Here is a 12,125-nt window from a genome sequence, read left to right on the forward strand (position 1 = left end):
CCACTTCCCCTCCACGCGGTACGCGGACACACGACGCTTCCGTCGCAACCCCCACACCTTTCCGTCCCGCCGGCCCATCGCTCGCCGCCTCCCTGCGCACCCAGCCGTGGAGACCGCCATGATGGCGGGCGCCTCAGGTTCAGTCGAAGAGGAGGGAGGACTAAGGGCGGAGGAGTCCCCGTCCGGCGGCGTCGACGTCTGGAGCGACGCCGTCTCCTCCCACGCCCCGGAACACCTCCTCGTCATGGTCCACGGCATCCTCGGCAGGTGCGTGCGCCGTCCCCCCGCGCCCGCGTGTGTTTTGGGCCTAGTGTCGGCTCACGAATCTGATCCAACATCTCCTACTCATAGCTAGGCTACAAATCTGTTTCGCCCGGCAGCGGAATGGACCAGTGGCAGAATGGAATCCGTAAGTAATGCGGGACATTGCTTGTGCCATCGGGCATGCTAGAGTGGGTAAACATGGGATTTGGCGGAGTCAGTTGCGGCTCAACCACTACTTACTGCAAAACAAGAACTACTAGTACTAGTTACTGCGATTTGTCAAACTGGATGGTCAAGCGTGTGGTGGTGGTTTTTGAGTTGTATTGTTCAGTGCTTTTCGGTCAAATCAGAGAGTATGATACAGCATGTTCGGTAGAGTTTGTTTCAAGCACCTGATGATCTGTTTGGAATAGGACGGCGCCAAATTATCTTTTATCCTGTAGGATTTTATGGACAACATGGTTTGTTACTGAAAGAAGAAGCTCTGTGCTCAATGATCTGACAATAGAAAAGATCAGTATCCGCCCATTCGGCTCAGTCAATCACCCGCTGTTTGTTCATTACTAGTGGTTGGGGCCCGCCAATGGCGGGCCTCCTGAGTGCGTACTTGTGGCACACTTGCCTTGCTGAAGCACCTCATTGCACCTTTAGGGTGTCCATATTCACATGAGTTCATACACATTTATTGTCAAGTAACATGGAACAGTTTTTGGTATAAATCATAAAAATCTTACGGTCCTGTTGGTGTTAGTTGCTCCAAGCACAGTGCACATCTAAAATGCAGTACTTAACTAAAATAAGAAAATTGACAATATGAAGTCCCATAGCAGTATGTACATATGTAGCTGTATTAGAAATTTAGAATCAAGATAAAATCAGCTAATTTATTTACAAATAGCAAAAGACCAGAAAGTCCTGGCTCGCTCAACCATGTTACATCACACATTTCCCTCTGCTACTCCATACAGCAATATGATACTGACATTGCCAGTATTAAATCAGACACATCCATTACTACAGATTAAATTTCACTTCTACAGTGACCATCTCCATAATATCTAACCAGACATCGTCTCAGATTGTCTACCAACTTGATTCACTTTTCATGCCACCATCGCGGACCATACAAACATACATACATCAAACATCAATGCCATTATGTCAATGTGTTCATCTTAACCAATGTTCACTATGGTTCATGTGCCCCAATGAACTAACGATTGTTAGCGTAAGTTTTCTTTACCAGTAAAAAAGAACCACAAACACTTGGCAAAGCACCGCAATGTTTCAGCACAAGAGATCCTTAGATACCAGAACCAAGCAACACAATCAATCCTAGTGTCCAAGAGAACTGCAAAGCAATCTTGCGCAATATAGGCAGCAAAATTTGCATTAGATAAATAGGAACCTAATCTCCAGAAGGCACCGACATGCACCCATGTAAGTGCCAGCTTCTGTAACTACTAATAATAGTGCTTCGTGCAAATGGCTTAGAGCGGCATGAACATTTCCTGTATCATCTTCCAACATAGCCACATTTATGTTGGTAGCAGCTGAACCTGGATGTGAAGTCCCACAATAAGTAGATAAATCACACAGTTGACATATGTTCAGGAAGAAGATATACCTCTAGGTATACAAGTCAACCAAAACAGATAACAAAAATGAGCAAGTGGATGATGTATGAAAGAAGGTTATTATCAAACAAACATGCTCTTATATATACAAATCAAGTATGGTATCAAAGACATCTAGTTTGAAATGTAAGTAACACGCTAGTACTATGCTTGTTTCTATCCTATTCCCAATCACACCTCCTATCTCTCTGGTGCCATGTTTGGCTTTCAACATATGTTAAAGGTTAAAGGTTAGCATGAGATTAGTGACACGAGCCCTTGAATGATGCAAATAACATAACAACAAATTCAAACTTGTCATTTCACCCGCTTGTCAGTCATATTTGTCAAAGCTAGAACAAGGGAACAACTTCACATAAGCTTCGAAGTATGCTACTCTAGACGATATGACAAGCCTAGTGTACATTTTGTGCCCAAGAAAATTCTTCATCATTCCTATAGGAGCCAAAAGGTGTGATTAGGCATCTATTTTTGCCTTGTGTTGCAGGCCTAGTTATCTCGGTCTTCCAGCTTTACGGATATTACAAGATGAGATCGACTATAGTTTGGCAGTAGGCACCATGCACCACATGTACCTAAACCATTTGTACATATTCACCACATCGTATATATACATATTAGAGCCAAATCAATAACCACACATACGGCAAAGGAGACATCTATGAGCATCTATCAAATTGACAAGACACCAATCAACACTTAAAACCTCAACATATAACAACAACAACGTCAACCACAGATAGAATTCACCCACCAAATCTTCATCATAAAAATAAAGACTGTAATTACTATGAAGCTCTAATATCAAACTGTAAGAATGACAACCAAGACACAGATGGTATTCGATTCCTCACAGTTATAGGGAAACTGCACAGGAGAAATCAAAAAGCATGAACCTTACCGGTGCTATCGTAGTAGTCATTGAGAGCTCAATGGTACATGGACTCATCCAATCTGAACCAGTTGGTGACATACTCGTATAGAATTGCATGCACTGCAGCAACCAAAAGAATCTCTATCTAGCTTTTGTGCGTAGAGGACAAATGCTTAGTTCTTTACTCTGCCAATATAAATACTATCAGCAAGGCAAAGAATTCAAACTAAACTATTTAAGAAGAATGAGCAGGCAACACACCAAAACTGAACTATGTAAGAAGAATTCGAACAAAACTATGTAAGAATAGAACATCGATAGTGAAATTTTATTAAGATCAACCAAGCCTTTATATGAAGCATGCATTCTGATTTACTCTTGGAGAATCCTAATGATTTACATTATTTCCTTTGTATCACAATAAAAAATGAATTCGACAAAGAGTAAAACAACTACCTAGACTTTGTCAGATTACTTATGAAGTATCAAGACGACAAAAGAATGTCAAGAACAGATGCAAATAAACAGAAATGGTGTATTTTCTTCACATGCCAAGTCACAGGGATACTAACACATGCCCCAAACTTTGGTGCTTATGACTCAGTAGTTAGTAAATAGTGACCCATCCGAAGATGGATAATTTAATGTAGAAGCACTATTACTGGTTTAGAATGTGCACCTTTTGACAAGTTCATGCATTATTGCATGAGCTTTAAGGTCCATCAATCAAACAGATCCCAAGCATAGGAGAATTGAAAGAACTCCTAGAAAAAATGGAAAGAACAAAGGACATGTGTCATGGCTTCTCTATTTGAATCCCAATTAGCATAATAAGGAGACAAGGAAAAGCATATTCTAAACTATGTGATATATCATGCATGTAAATATTTGAATCCCATCTATGGAACTAAAAAAATGAAATGAAATCATCCAACAATTTTAGATGTGTGCAACAGATTAACTATACTATCCATCTTCTTTTCCTTGTATATCTTGATTTGCTCTAAAATCTAGCATCATATACCAGTTAGCCTTTACTTATTTGTCAAGGACTCGATATACATGCCTATTCCTTTCAAACTTCATATTATACCATGATAAAGAAAGGAGAAGAGAAAATGAACCTGGTGATCCACATAGGCTATCCCCTTTCCGATTAACTCAATTGCCTGCTCGTATAAAGCTTGAACATAAATCGCTTGTATATGTGACTTTGAAGGGCTCCCATCCCATTCATTGGACTAACTCCTCAATGTGGTTTATATATTTCTTCTTTTCAGCTTCTGCCGTTGTGTCACTAAACTTGTTGTTCAGATAGAATGAGATTGCAAAAGAACTAATACAGAAAGAATTCTATGTAAGCATACCAATTTAGATGACCTGCTTAGCCTTGCAATCCAAAATCCGGCCTGAGCTGCAGCAAAAACAACACCAATTATCCTGAAATAAGGCATCATCACTGAAATTATAATATCTTAAATGGAGAATCTTGGAGATATACTGTAAAACATTTTTTTTGCTGGTATAGAGTTTAACCTGCAAAGGGAATCTGAATATCTGATCATATGCCACTTTGAACTTTGGTACTTCATCGTATAATATTTATAATAAATTGTACACTCAGCAGGAAAAATAACACTCCATAGCAGCCCTGGATTCTATGAAGACAAATCCTGGTCACTTTAGTTGCTGGTGTAAGAATCTTACGGGTACCCAAAACCACTCCATAGCAACCATAGATTTATGGAAACAATCGTTGGTGTAAGAAATCTTGTGGACTGGACACACAAACCCTAGCTACGAAATTATGAAGGAATCAGAAAGAGCTCAGAGGGAAGGGCGGAGAAAACAACTGGTGGCGGCGACATGGCCATGGTTGGGCCGAGCCACTTTCCTTGTTGCCATCTGTTGTTCCCGTGGAGAAGAGACGAGGCGGAGGCAGCAACCGAGATCAACAAGGAAGAGATGGCGCGATGGAGACCCATTAGAGGACGAGTGCGAGCGGCAAAGGGAGGGGAGGTGGGAAGGGGCGCACCAGATCGGCCATCTTGGTGATCCCCTCGAGGCGGCAGACGTTCTTGATGTGGAGGCGGTGGAAGGAGATGCGCCCCATGACGTGGGTCGGGGTGGGTCGACGAAGTGGCGGATCTTGTCGCAGTAGACGTCGATGGTCGAGGGAAGAGGGATGAATGCACGAACTGCTCGAGCTCCTCATCCGTCTCTCCAGCGCCGCGTACGAAGGTACGAGGACGACGACGGCGTGCAGACGGCCTAACTCGGGGAAGGAGCGGGTCTGAACAGGGGCCCTTCCTCCGGTGGGCAACGACGGAGCAGCAGGTACGGGGGCGGCGGCGGCAGCGGCGGCGGCGCTAAACCTAGCTCGGAGGCGAGACGAGAGGAAGAGTCGCTGCCCAATCCCCTTAGTGACGTGTACGATGTCATTTTTCCCCTTTTGTTATTCTTCTCAACGAAAGCCCAGCACGAGCCCCACAGAAAACGAGCAGGTCGCGACTCGCTCGTCTCCTTGTGCCGACGTGGACATCGCGAGAAGGCGTCCTTGATGCACAGCTGAATGGTTTTAATGTTAGGCCCACACCCCTTGAAGTTACCGTTATCACTTATTGGAATTGCTTTAACCCTTGGAACAGCCAAGCAAAAGCTACTCCCTCTGTAAAGAAATAAAAGATCGTTAACGATCTTTTATTTCTTCAGAGGGAGTACTAGTAGGTTATAAATAAGATTGTTTGCATGCTCTGTTGAGACGAGGTCCAGTTCTTAGTTACAGCTGATCGTTGATCTTTTCATTTCCCAAAAATGGCTTCTAGATGTGCTTCTTTACAAGTGCTTGCCAAGTGTGTGTTTTCATTTCTGAACTGATAACCCCTTCTGCTCAAATCTTCTCTTGTTGATCAGTTTGTTTATCTTTGCCTTTGAGCAGTACCAATGACTGGCAATACGCAGCCAATGAATTTGTAAAGCAGCTTCCTGATGATGTAATTGTGCATTGTAAGTTACTGGATTTTGTGCTTTAAACAACTACATTTGCTAATTTGCCTAATTTTCATGCTTTTATTTTTTTAATCATCCATGCCATTGTTTTGTTCTATAAATTAATTTGATAATTATCAATGAAATGTATGTCTGTTTGACAAAAAGTAAATAAGAAACCATTGGTCTGTTCATTATTTCTTTCACATACCTAAAACTTAAGTGAAACCCCCTCTTTTATATCGATGAGTATATCTCTATTTTTTCTTGACATGTCACTGTCACAACAATGTTTAGTCATAGATCTGTCAGAGTTGTTCCCTTCTGAACTATGGATAAGGATATTAGGATACTCACCCAGAAATGGTTTAACATAATGTCAGTTGGTAAGCTGTGTGGCGCGTGCACATATGTGTATCTGGATATTAATTAGTAGTCAATCGCAGGGATGTTCTTGACAAGGCTGCATTAAAAATGTATATTTCAAACTAAATATATCGCAATAAACATGATATATTTTTTATGGGAGAACTAACACCATGGTCTAGATAGAACTAATATTTTGGCATGTTTCAACTATAAAGTTGTACCTGATGTACCATGATTGAAATGCAAACTTGGAACCCTTTCTGAATTTGTAACTTCGAGGGAAACATGGGTAGTCTATAAGTTTAGTCATCGAGATTTTGTTATTTAGACTTGTTTGTTCAACTTTGCAGGCAGTGAGAAAAACATGAATACATTGACTCTAGACGGTGTCGGCGTTATGGGAGAACGCTTAGCAGATGAGGTAATTGCCATATGCAACAGATGATTTGTACCTGGCTAAATATATAGAGGCTAGCTGATTCACCATACTGATTTTTTCTATTGAAAGGTTTCTGCAATTCAAAACACCATACTGATTTTTCTATTGAAACGTGCTATTGTTCTCTTCTTACTCAGGTTCTTGATGTAATTAGTCGAAAGCCAGAGCTCACCAAAATTTCTTTTCTTGCACACTCCGTTGGAGGCTTAGTAGCAAGATATGCAATTGCAAAACTTTATAGACATCCAAATAGCACGTTCGACAGCAAAGCTGAAGGAACCGTATGCGGGTTGGAAGCGGTGAACTTTATAACCGTAGCAACGCCTCACCTTGGTTCTCGAGGAAACAAGCAGGTACTTTGTTGACTGTTTTCCCCTTATCCACCTTGACTTTCATGTGTTCAAATTTGTTTATTTGAAACAACGCGGATGATACCTGTTTTGGAACTAATACATAGCTATTTGCTCATTTATGTTCCAGTATTCTTATGTCAAAGCTTATTTGTTTCTGCATGCCTCGTACAGTCGTATACTCCACCCTTTGCAGTTCGCTAGTCCCTCTCATTCTTTGAGTCTAATTTTGACCACCGATTTAATTTAACCAACAAAAAATGAGATATGTGCCACAAGCAGTATATCATTGAATTCACATTCGAAAGAAGTTTCCAACGGTATACTTTTTGTGGTAATTTACTCATGTTTTGTTAGTTAAATCCATGGCCAAAGTTATACTCAAACCAAAACAGAGTATTAAAGTTTTGGATACATATAAGAGATGCTTGAGTGCTAGATATTTACAGTTTGTTTTCATTTGCTTCAATGCATTTGATGCACATTAAATGGCCCCACAAGGGATGCCTAATCTTCCAAGGTTTTGGAGGGAAAAAAAGAGAGAAGGGATTTAAACCTTTTCTTATAAGAAACTTACAAAACTGTTGCAATGCCTCTGAGCACTTGCCCCTCTAAGATCTAAAAATACTCCTCTCAAGACTATCTTGAGTACTTCTCACAATAAATTGTTATCCTACACAGTTTTGTTTTCGTTGGCTTAAAAGTGTTTGATATACATAGAAGGGCCAATATTATGAGCCTGCACAGTTTTGTTTTCATTGGCTGTGATACACATATAAGGGTCCCACAGGGACTGCCAATATCTTCCAGAATTATGGAGGAAGAAAGCGATGTGTTTCTGTTACAAGAAAGTTACAAACTGTTGTCATGCCTCTTGGCTCTTGCCTTCAGGAGATCTACAATAAAATCCTGCAGAACTTCATTTTGAAACAGCCTCATGGATGAAACCTGCACTCAGGCAATTGCTGACACTTGACAGATGGAAATCACACTTTTTTACTTGTTTCACTGAATCATTTTGCTGACTTATATATCTATGATCTTGGAACAGTTTAATGGTTTAACACACCATTTTGTACAGTTGATTCGTGCTGACTTATGAATCTAGTGATATTATCAGACTCTAAACATACATTGCTTGTTTGCTTTTCTGCTCCAGATTATATGCATTCTTTCCTTCCATGAGCTATCGGTAGAGAAACCCTATATATTCTTTGTTTGATGTGGCGTTCTTCACTGCTATTAGGTTCCACTCCTCTTTGGATTCATTACGATTGAGAAGGTTGCTTCTCGTGTCATCCATTGGATATTTAGGAGAACTGGGAGACATCTTTTTCTTACTGATAGTGCTGAGGGAGAACCGCCACTGTTGCAGCGTATGGTTGAAGATTATGGCGATCTTTACTTTATGTAAGGTTTATGTTGCCCTTTGGTTTCTTTTGGACCGCTTCCAATTATGTCTATTTCTCTTGCAAGTTGCAAGTAATGTTTTGTTAATTCTGGCTTGTATGGTATGTGATAACTATACTAATTCTGGGTAACTAAACTTTTTTAGATCTGCTTTGCGAGCATTTAAGCGACGAGTGGCATATGCTAATGCTGATTGCGACCGTATCCTAATTATTTGATATCTTTTTATGTAGTACTCACATTGTTCTTTTTCATCTAGGCTTTTTAGCTTTTACTTGTCAATTCTTTAAATTCATGACATTCAGACATTGTTGGCTGGAGAACATCATCTATTAGAAGAAACACCGAGCTGCCTAAGGTATTTTTTTATTGATTCTGATTGTTCATGCCTTCTTTTCTGGACCATTTATCTGAGAAGGACAACATGATTTTCTCATATCACAATTCTTATGTAAAAATATTCCTTCTGTTTCATCATGATTTGCAGTGGGAGGAATCTGTATGTGAGAAGTATCCCCACATTGTACATGAGGAATACTCTGAAGAAATCAGCGATGAGAAGTGTCAAGATTTGGCAGCAGACTGCGATTTTGACTTACTGGAAGGTTAGATTGATTGTTGCATCAAAAAGTCTGTTTCTCTTCCTTTTTTTGAATCTTTCACCAGTCTTAAGTCGGTGCTATCTCCCATTGATGCTTCATACTGAGTCATTGTTCTAGCATGCTTATGTAGATAATATTTGTAATGCTACATAGTTGATAATGAATCCAACATTTCCTAAATCAATTACACCTGTTTAATCATAAAAAAAATGTTATTTTTACCAAGAACAATTTAGTGTGCCATTTTGGTCTTATGACTGGGCACTTGTTAATTTTGAATGGATCATTAACTGTGCAATGTTACGGAGTTATGCTGCTTCAATCCTGCTGTCATACGATTAGGATATTCTACATATTATGCTGAATAAGTAGACTAAATGATTTGCAAGAATATGCGTAACACATCAAAATCTCGCACCTTTGACAGCAGAGAGCAGTTATGTGTATGGAACATAAGATAATTTTCAGACTTTGAAGTTTCAGACTTGAGCAACGCCTAAGATAATTTGACAACTAGGAGATGGTAGTCTATTTGTTTTGTGTATGGAACAGTTAACATAGCAAAGTCCACTAAAATTGTATCTGTTGAGGATTGTTTATAGACTTGTGAGGGCCACATAGGTATCATATGATAGATTTGCATTTGTTAGCACCTCTCCTGGACAGTTTAGTTTCAAATCGGTTCCTTTGTGGAGATTACCTGCACTGCCAGTTCTTAGTTGACTAATTCATGTGATGCCGTACGACTTTAGTAGTTTTGATCTTTTCCTGTGAGATATCGCAATATAACATCTTCAAAGTAGCCTGGATAGTGATATTCAAATTCCTATAATATTTGAGCCGACCCAATGCCGTGTCCTTTTCTTAGGTATGTGTCCGTAAACCTGGTTTGTTGACTCTATAATGTGGAAGTTAAGACTTGGAAGGTTAGCCACAACTAATTGGCAAGCAAGTTATTTGTTCACAGTTCATTGTTGGTATTCAACAGTCAACATTCAACTTGATGACTGCAATCTTGGTGGGGCACTAGATAGATGTCATTTTGTCTTATGTTTCTCACAATGCTACCGCAAACAGTAGTTATTGACTTCTTCTGTATGGTAAGCAGTAGCATTGTTGGAAAATAGACAAAGTAGCATCATTAGTCATTGCCCATATAGTTCTGTGTGAATTCAATATTTGATCTATTTTTTAAGACTGGGACCTTTTGATGATATCTGAATATTGAAGTACATTTGATCTATGTTTGAATCCGCACCAATATTTTGTCCTGAAAGATTGTGAAAATACTTACCTTAAACTGACACCATCTTGTTTTCATTTCCCGTTATGCTATCATCATGTAGAAAAAATGGTGACAGGGCTGAGACGCGTTTCATGGGAAAAGGTAGATGTTAGCTTCCACACGAGCATGCGGAGTTTCGCAGCGCACAGCATTATCCAGGTGCCTTGCCGGCCTTCACCGACCCTTGCATTATGGGAAAAAAAAATTCATGACCAAGTCATCCCTTATTTTTGCTGTCATCGCAGGTCAAGTATGCGTTTATGAACGAAGGAGCGGACGTCATACAGCACATAATAGACCATTTCCAGCTCTGAGAATTTCCTTGGCAATGCCACTAGCAATGCAACCTGAAGCTGCAGACTGCAGAGGCTGTCCTACCTCTACTTACACACATTAGTTCCAGACTCAAGACGAAAACCGCAGTCAGCCCACAGCCACAGGGGAGGCCCGGTAGTATCAAGTTAGTTCCAGATTGTTAATTTATTGCTTAACGGTGTGTAACAGTGCGTTGTAGTGACTGTATATAAGAGTAAGTGGCACGAATTGCCCCGGTGCCGTCCGTTGCAAAGAAAGATCACGTCGGAACAGAGAAAACAACATCATCCTTGTTGTACATGTATCGCTATTATGTGCCCTTAATACCAATCTCACATGTGACGCTATTTTCCGCCCTGTAGCACATGTACATTCCTGTTACCCGGTGGTACTGCTACAAATCTGCCGGTTGATTTGTTACAAAATTAAGCCGCCTAGCCAGCCCGTAGGATCACAACAAAAGGAATCGTCGTCTTCCTCTGTTCTACCATCCACCAAGCGCATCATCCAGTATCTGTGCACGTCAGCGACCTCGCAGCATCGGAGCTGCTGGCGACCGCTGCATCGCAGCACCGGCAGCCATCCGGGTGCTGCTCAAATGGCAACGCTGAGCACGGCAAGAAAGCTTCAGCGCAGAGCCATCCGGGTGCTGCTCAAATGGCAACGCTGGGCGTGGCAAGAAAGCTTCAGCGCAGCAGCTTCCATGGTAGAAATGTGCGGCGCTCCATTGCAACCCCCGATGAGCTTTAACGACCTCGTGGCGTTTCATTGCAGTTCCGGCGTGCTTCAATGCAGCTTCGGTGCGCTTCGTTGCAGCTCCGGCGGAGCTTCAACGACTCACACAACGCTCCATTGCAGTCAGTGGCGGAGCTACACAGAAACTACTGGAGGGCCAAACGTAAATGATAAAGATCTGGGGGGGGCGAAAGGCTAATTTTCCTCTCATCTAGGTCCTTCAAAAAAAAATCTTCAGACTTTTCTCCAAGGTTGGGGGGCAGGGCCCCACCTGGCCTCAACATAGCTCAGCCGCTGATTGCAGCCTCAACACTTCATTGCAGCACCAGCACCGCAAGCGGAGCACGTTGCGTAGGACGCTAGCAACACCACGAGTGCATCACGCTGGACGCCGCTTTGTAGCACCACGAGCGTTGCTGCCCAAGCGAGATCCACGGCCAGCCGGCGCTACAAGGCCGGCTGCAACTTGTCCTCCACTGCCGGTCCAGACCTCTGGCTCGTCAGTCGTGCAGGTACCATCCATGCCTACGGTGATCGCCACGCCCGACAAGTGTTTGGTGAAATGTCCTTGTTAAATTTTTTGCCCCTTCTTTGAAGCAATGGATCAGACATGGAGTACATATACGAGCATTATGTTGAGTTGTTCAACGACTCGTTCGACGAGGAGGACTATGCGTATGAAACGACGATGATGCAGAGGGTCCTTGCAGACGCGGAGCATGTGGAAGAGCATGTTCTCAGTTTCATGAGATCGATCAAGCATCATCGAGTGCTCAATTGGAACAGTGCACTGCCCCTGATGCCCTATTTGCAGACTATTTTTTGCTGACGCTTTTCGGATGCGCAAAAATGTCTTC

At 41.7% G+C, this 12,125-nt stretch overlaps 1 protein-coding gene across 2 annotated transcripts; it reads left to right on the forward strand.

Moving 5' to 3' along the window:
* Positions 1-6: 6 nt before the first annotated feature.
* LOC119338037 (lipid droplet phospholipase 1-like) lies at positions 7-10,890 on the forward strand. Of its 2 annotated transcripts, XM_037610325.1 has the most exons (11): positions 7-267; positions 356-409; positions 5,714-5,781; positions 6,483-6,553; positions 6,709-6,924; positions 8,168-8,331; positions 8,477-8,532; positions 8,637-8,689; positions 8,819-8,936; positions 10,280-10,377; positions 10,464-10,890. In XM_037610325.1, exons 1-11 carry the CDS (start codon positions 119-121, stop codon positions 10,530-10,532), a joined length of 1,116 nt encoding a protein of 371 aa, XP_037466222.1. In that variant the 5' UTR covers positions 7-118; the 3' UTR covers positions 10,533-10,890. The 2 variants fall into 2 exon arrangements, with proteins under 2 accessions (XP_037466222.1, XP_037466223.1); XM_037610326.1 differs by lacking the exon at positions 356-409.
* Positions 10,891-12,125: the final 1,235 nt, after the last annotated feature.

The sequence above is a fragment of the Triticum dicoccoides genome, chromosome 7B (assembly GCF_002162155.2).
Source record: "Triticum dicoccoides isolate Atlit2015 ecotype Zavitan chromosome 7B, WEW_v2.0, whole genome shotgun sequence".
Classification (NCBI taxonomy): Eukaryota; Viridiplantae; Streptophyta; class Magnoliopsida; order Poales; family Poaceae; genus Triticum; species Triticum dicoccoides.

What these genes read in the sequence shown, in the direction of transcription:
- LOC119338037 (XM_037610325.1), top strand. Translation starts at nt 119, where the DNA reads ATGATGGCGGGCGCCTCAGGTTCAGTCGAAGAGGAGGGAGGACTAAGG. An exon ending in GTCCACGGCATCCTCGGCAG is followed by an intron (nt 268 to 355) that starts GTGCGTGCGCCG and finishes ACTCATAGCTAG; the next exon opens with GCTACAAATCTGTTTCGCCC. An exon ending in TGCTAATGCTGATTGCGACC is followed by an intron (nt 8,533 to 8,636) that starts GTATCCTAATTA and finishes CATGACATTCAG; the next exon opens with ACATTGTTGGCTGGAGAACA.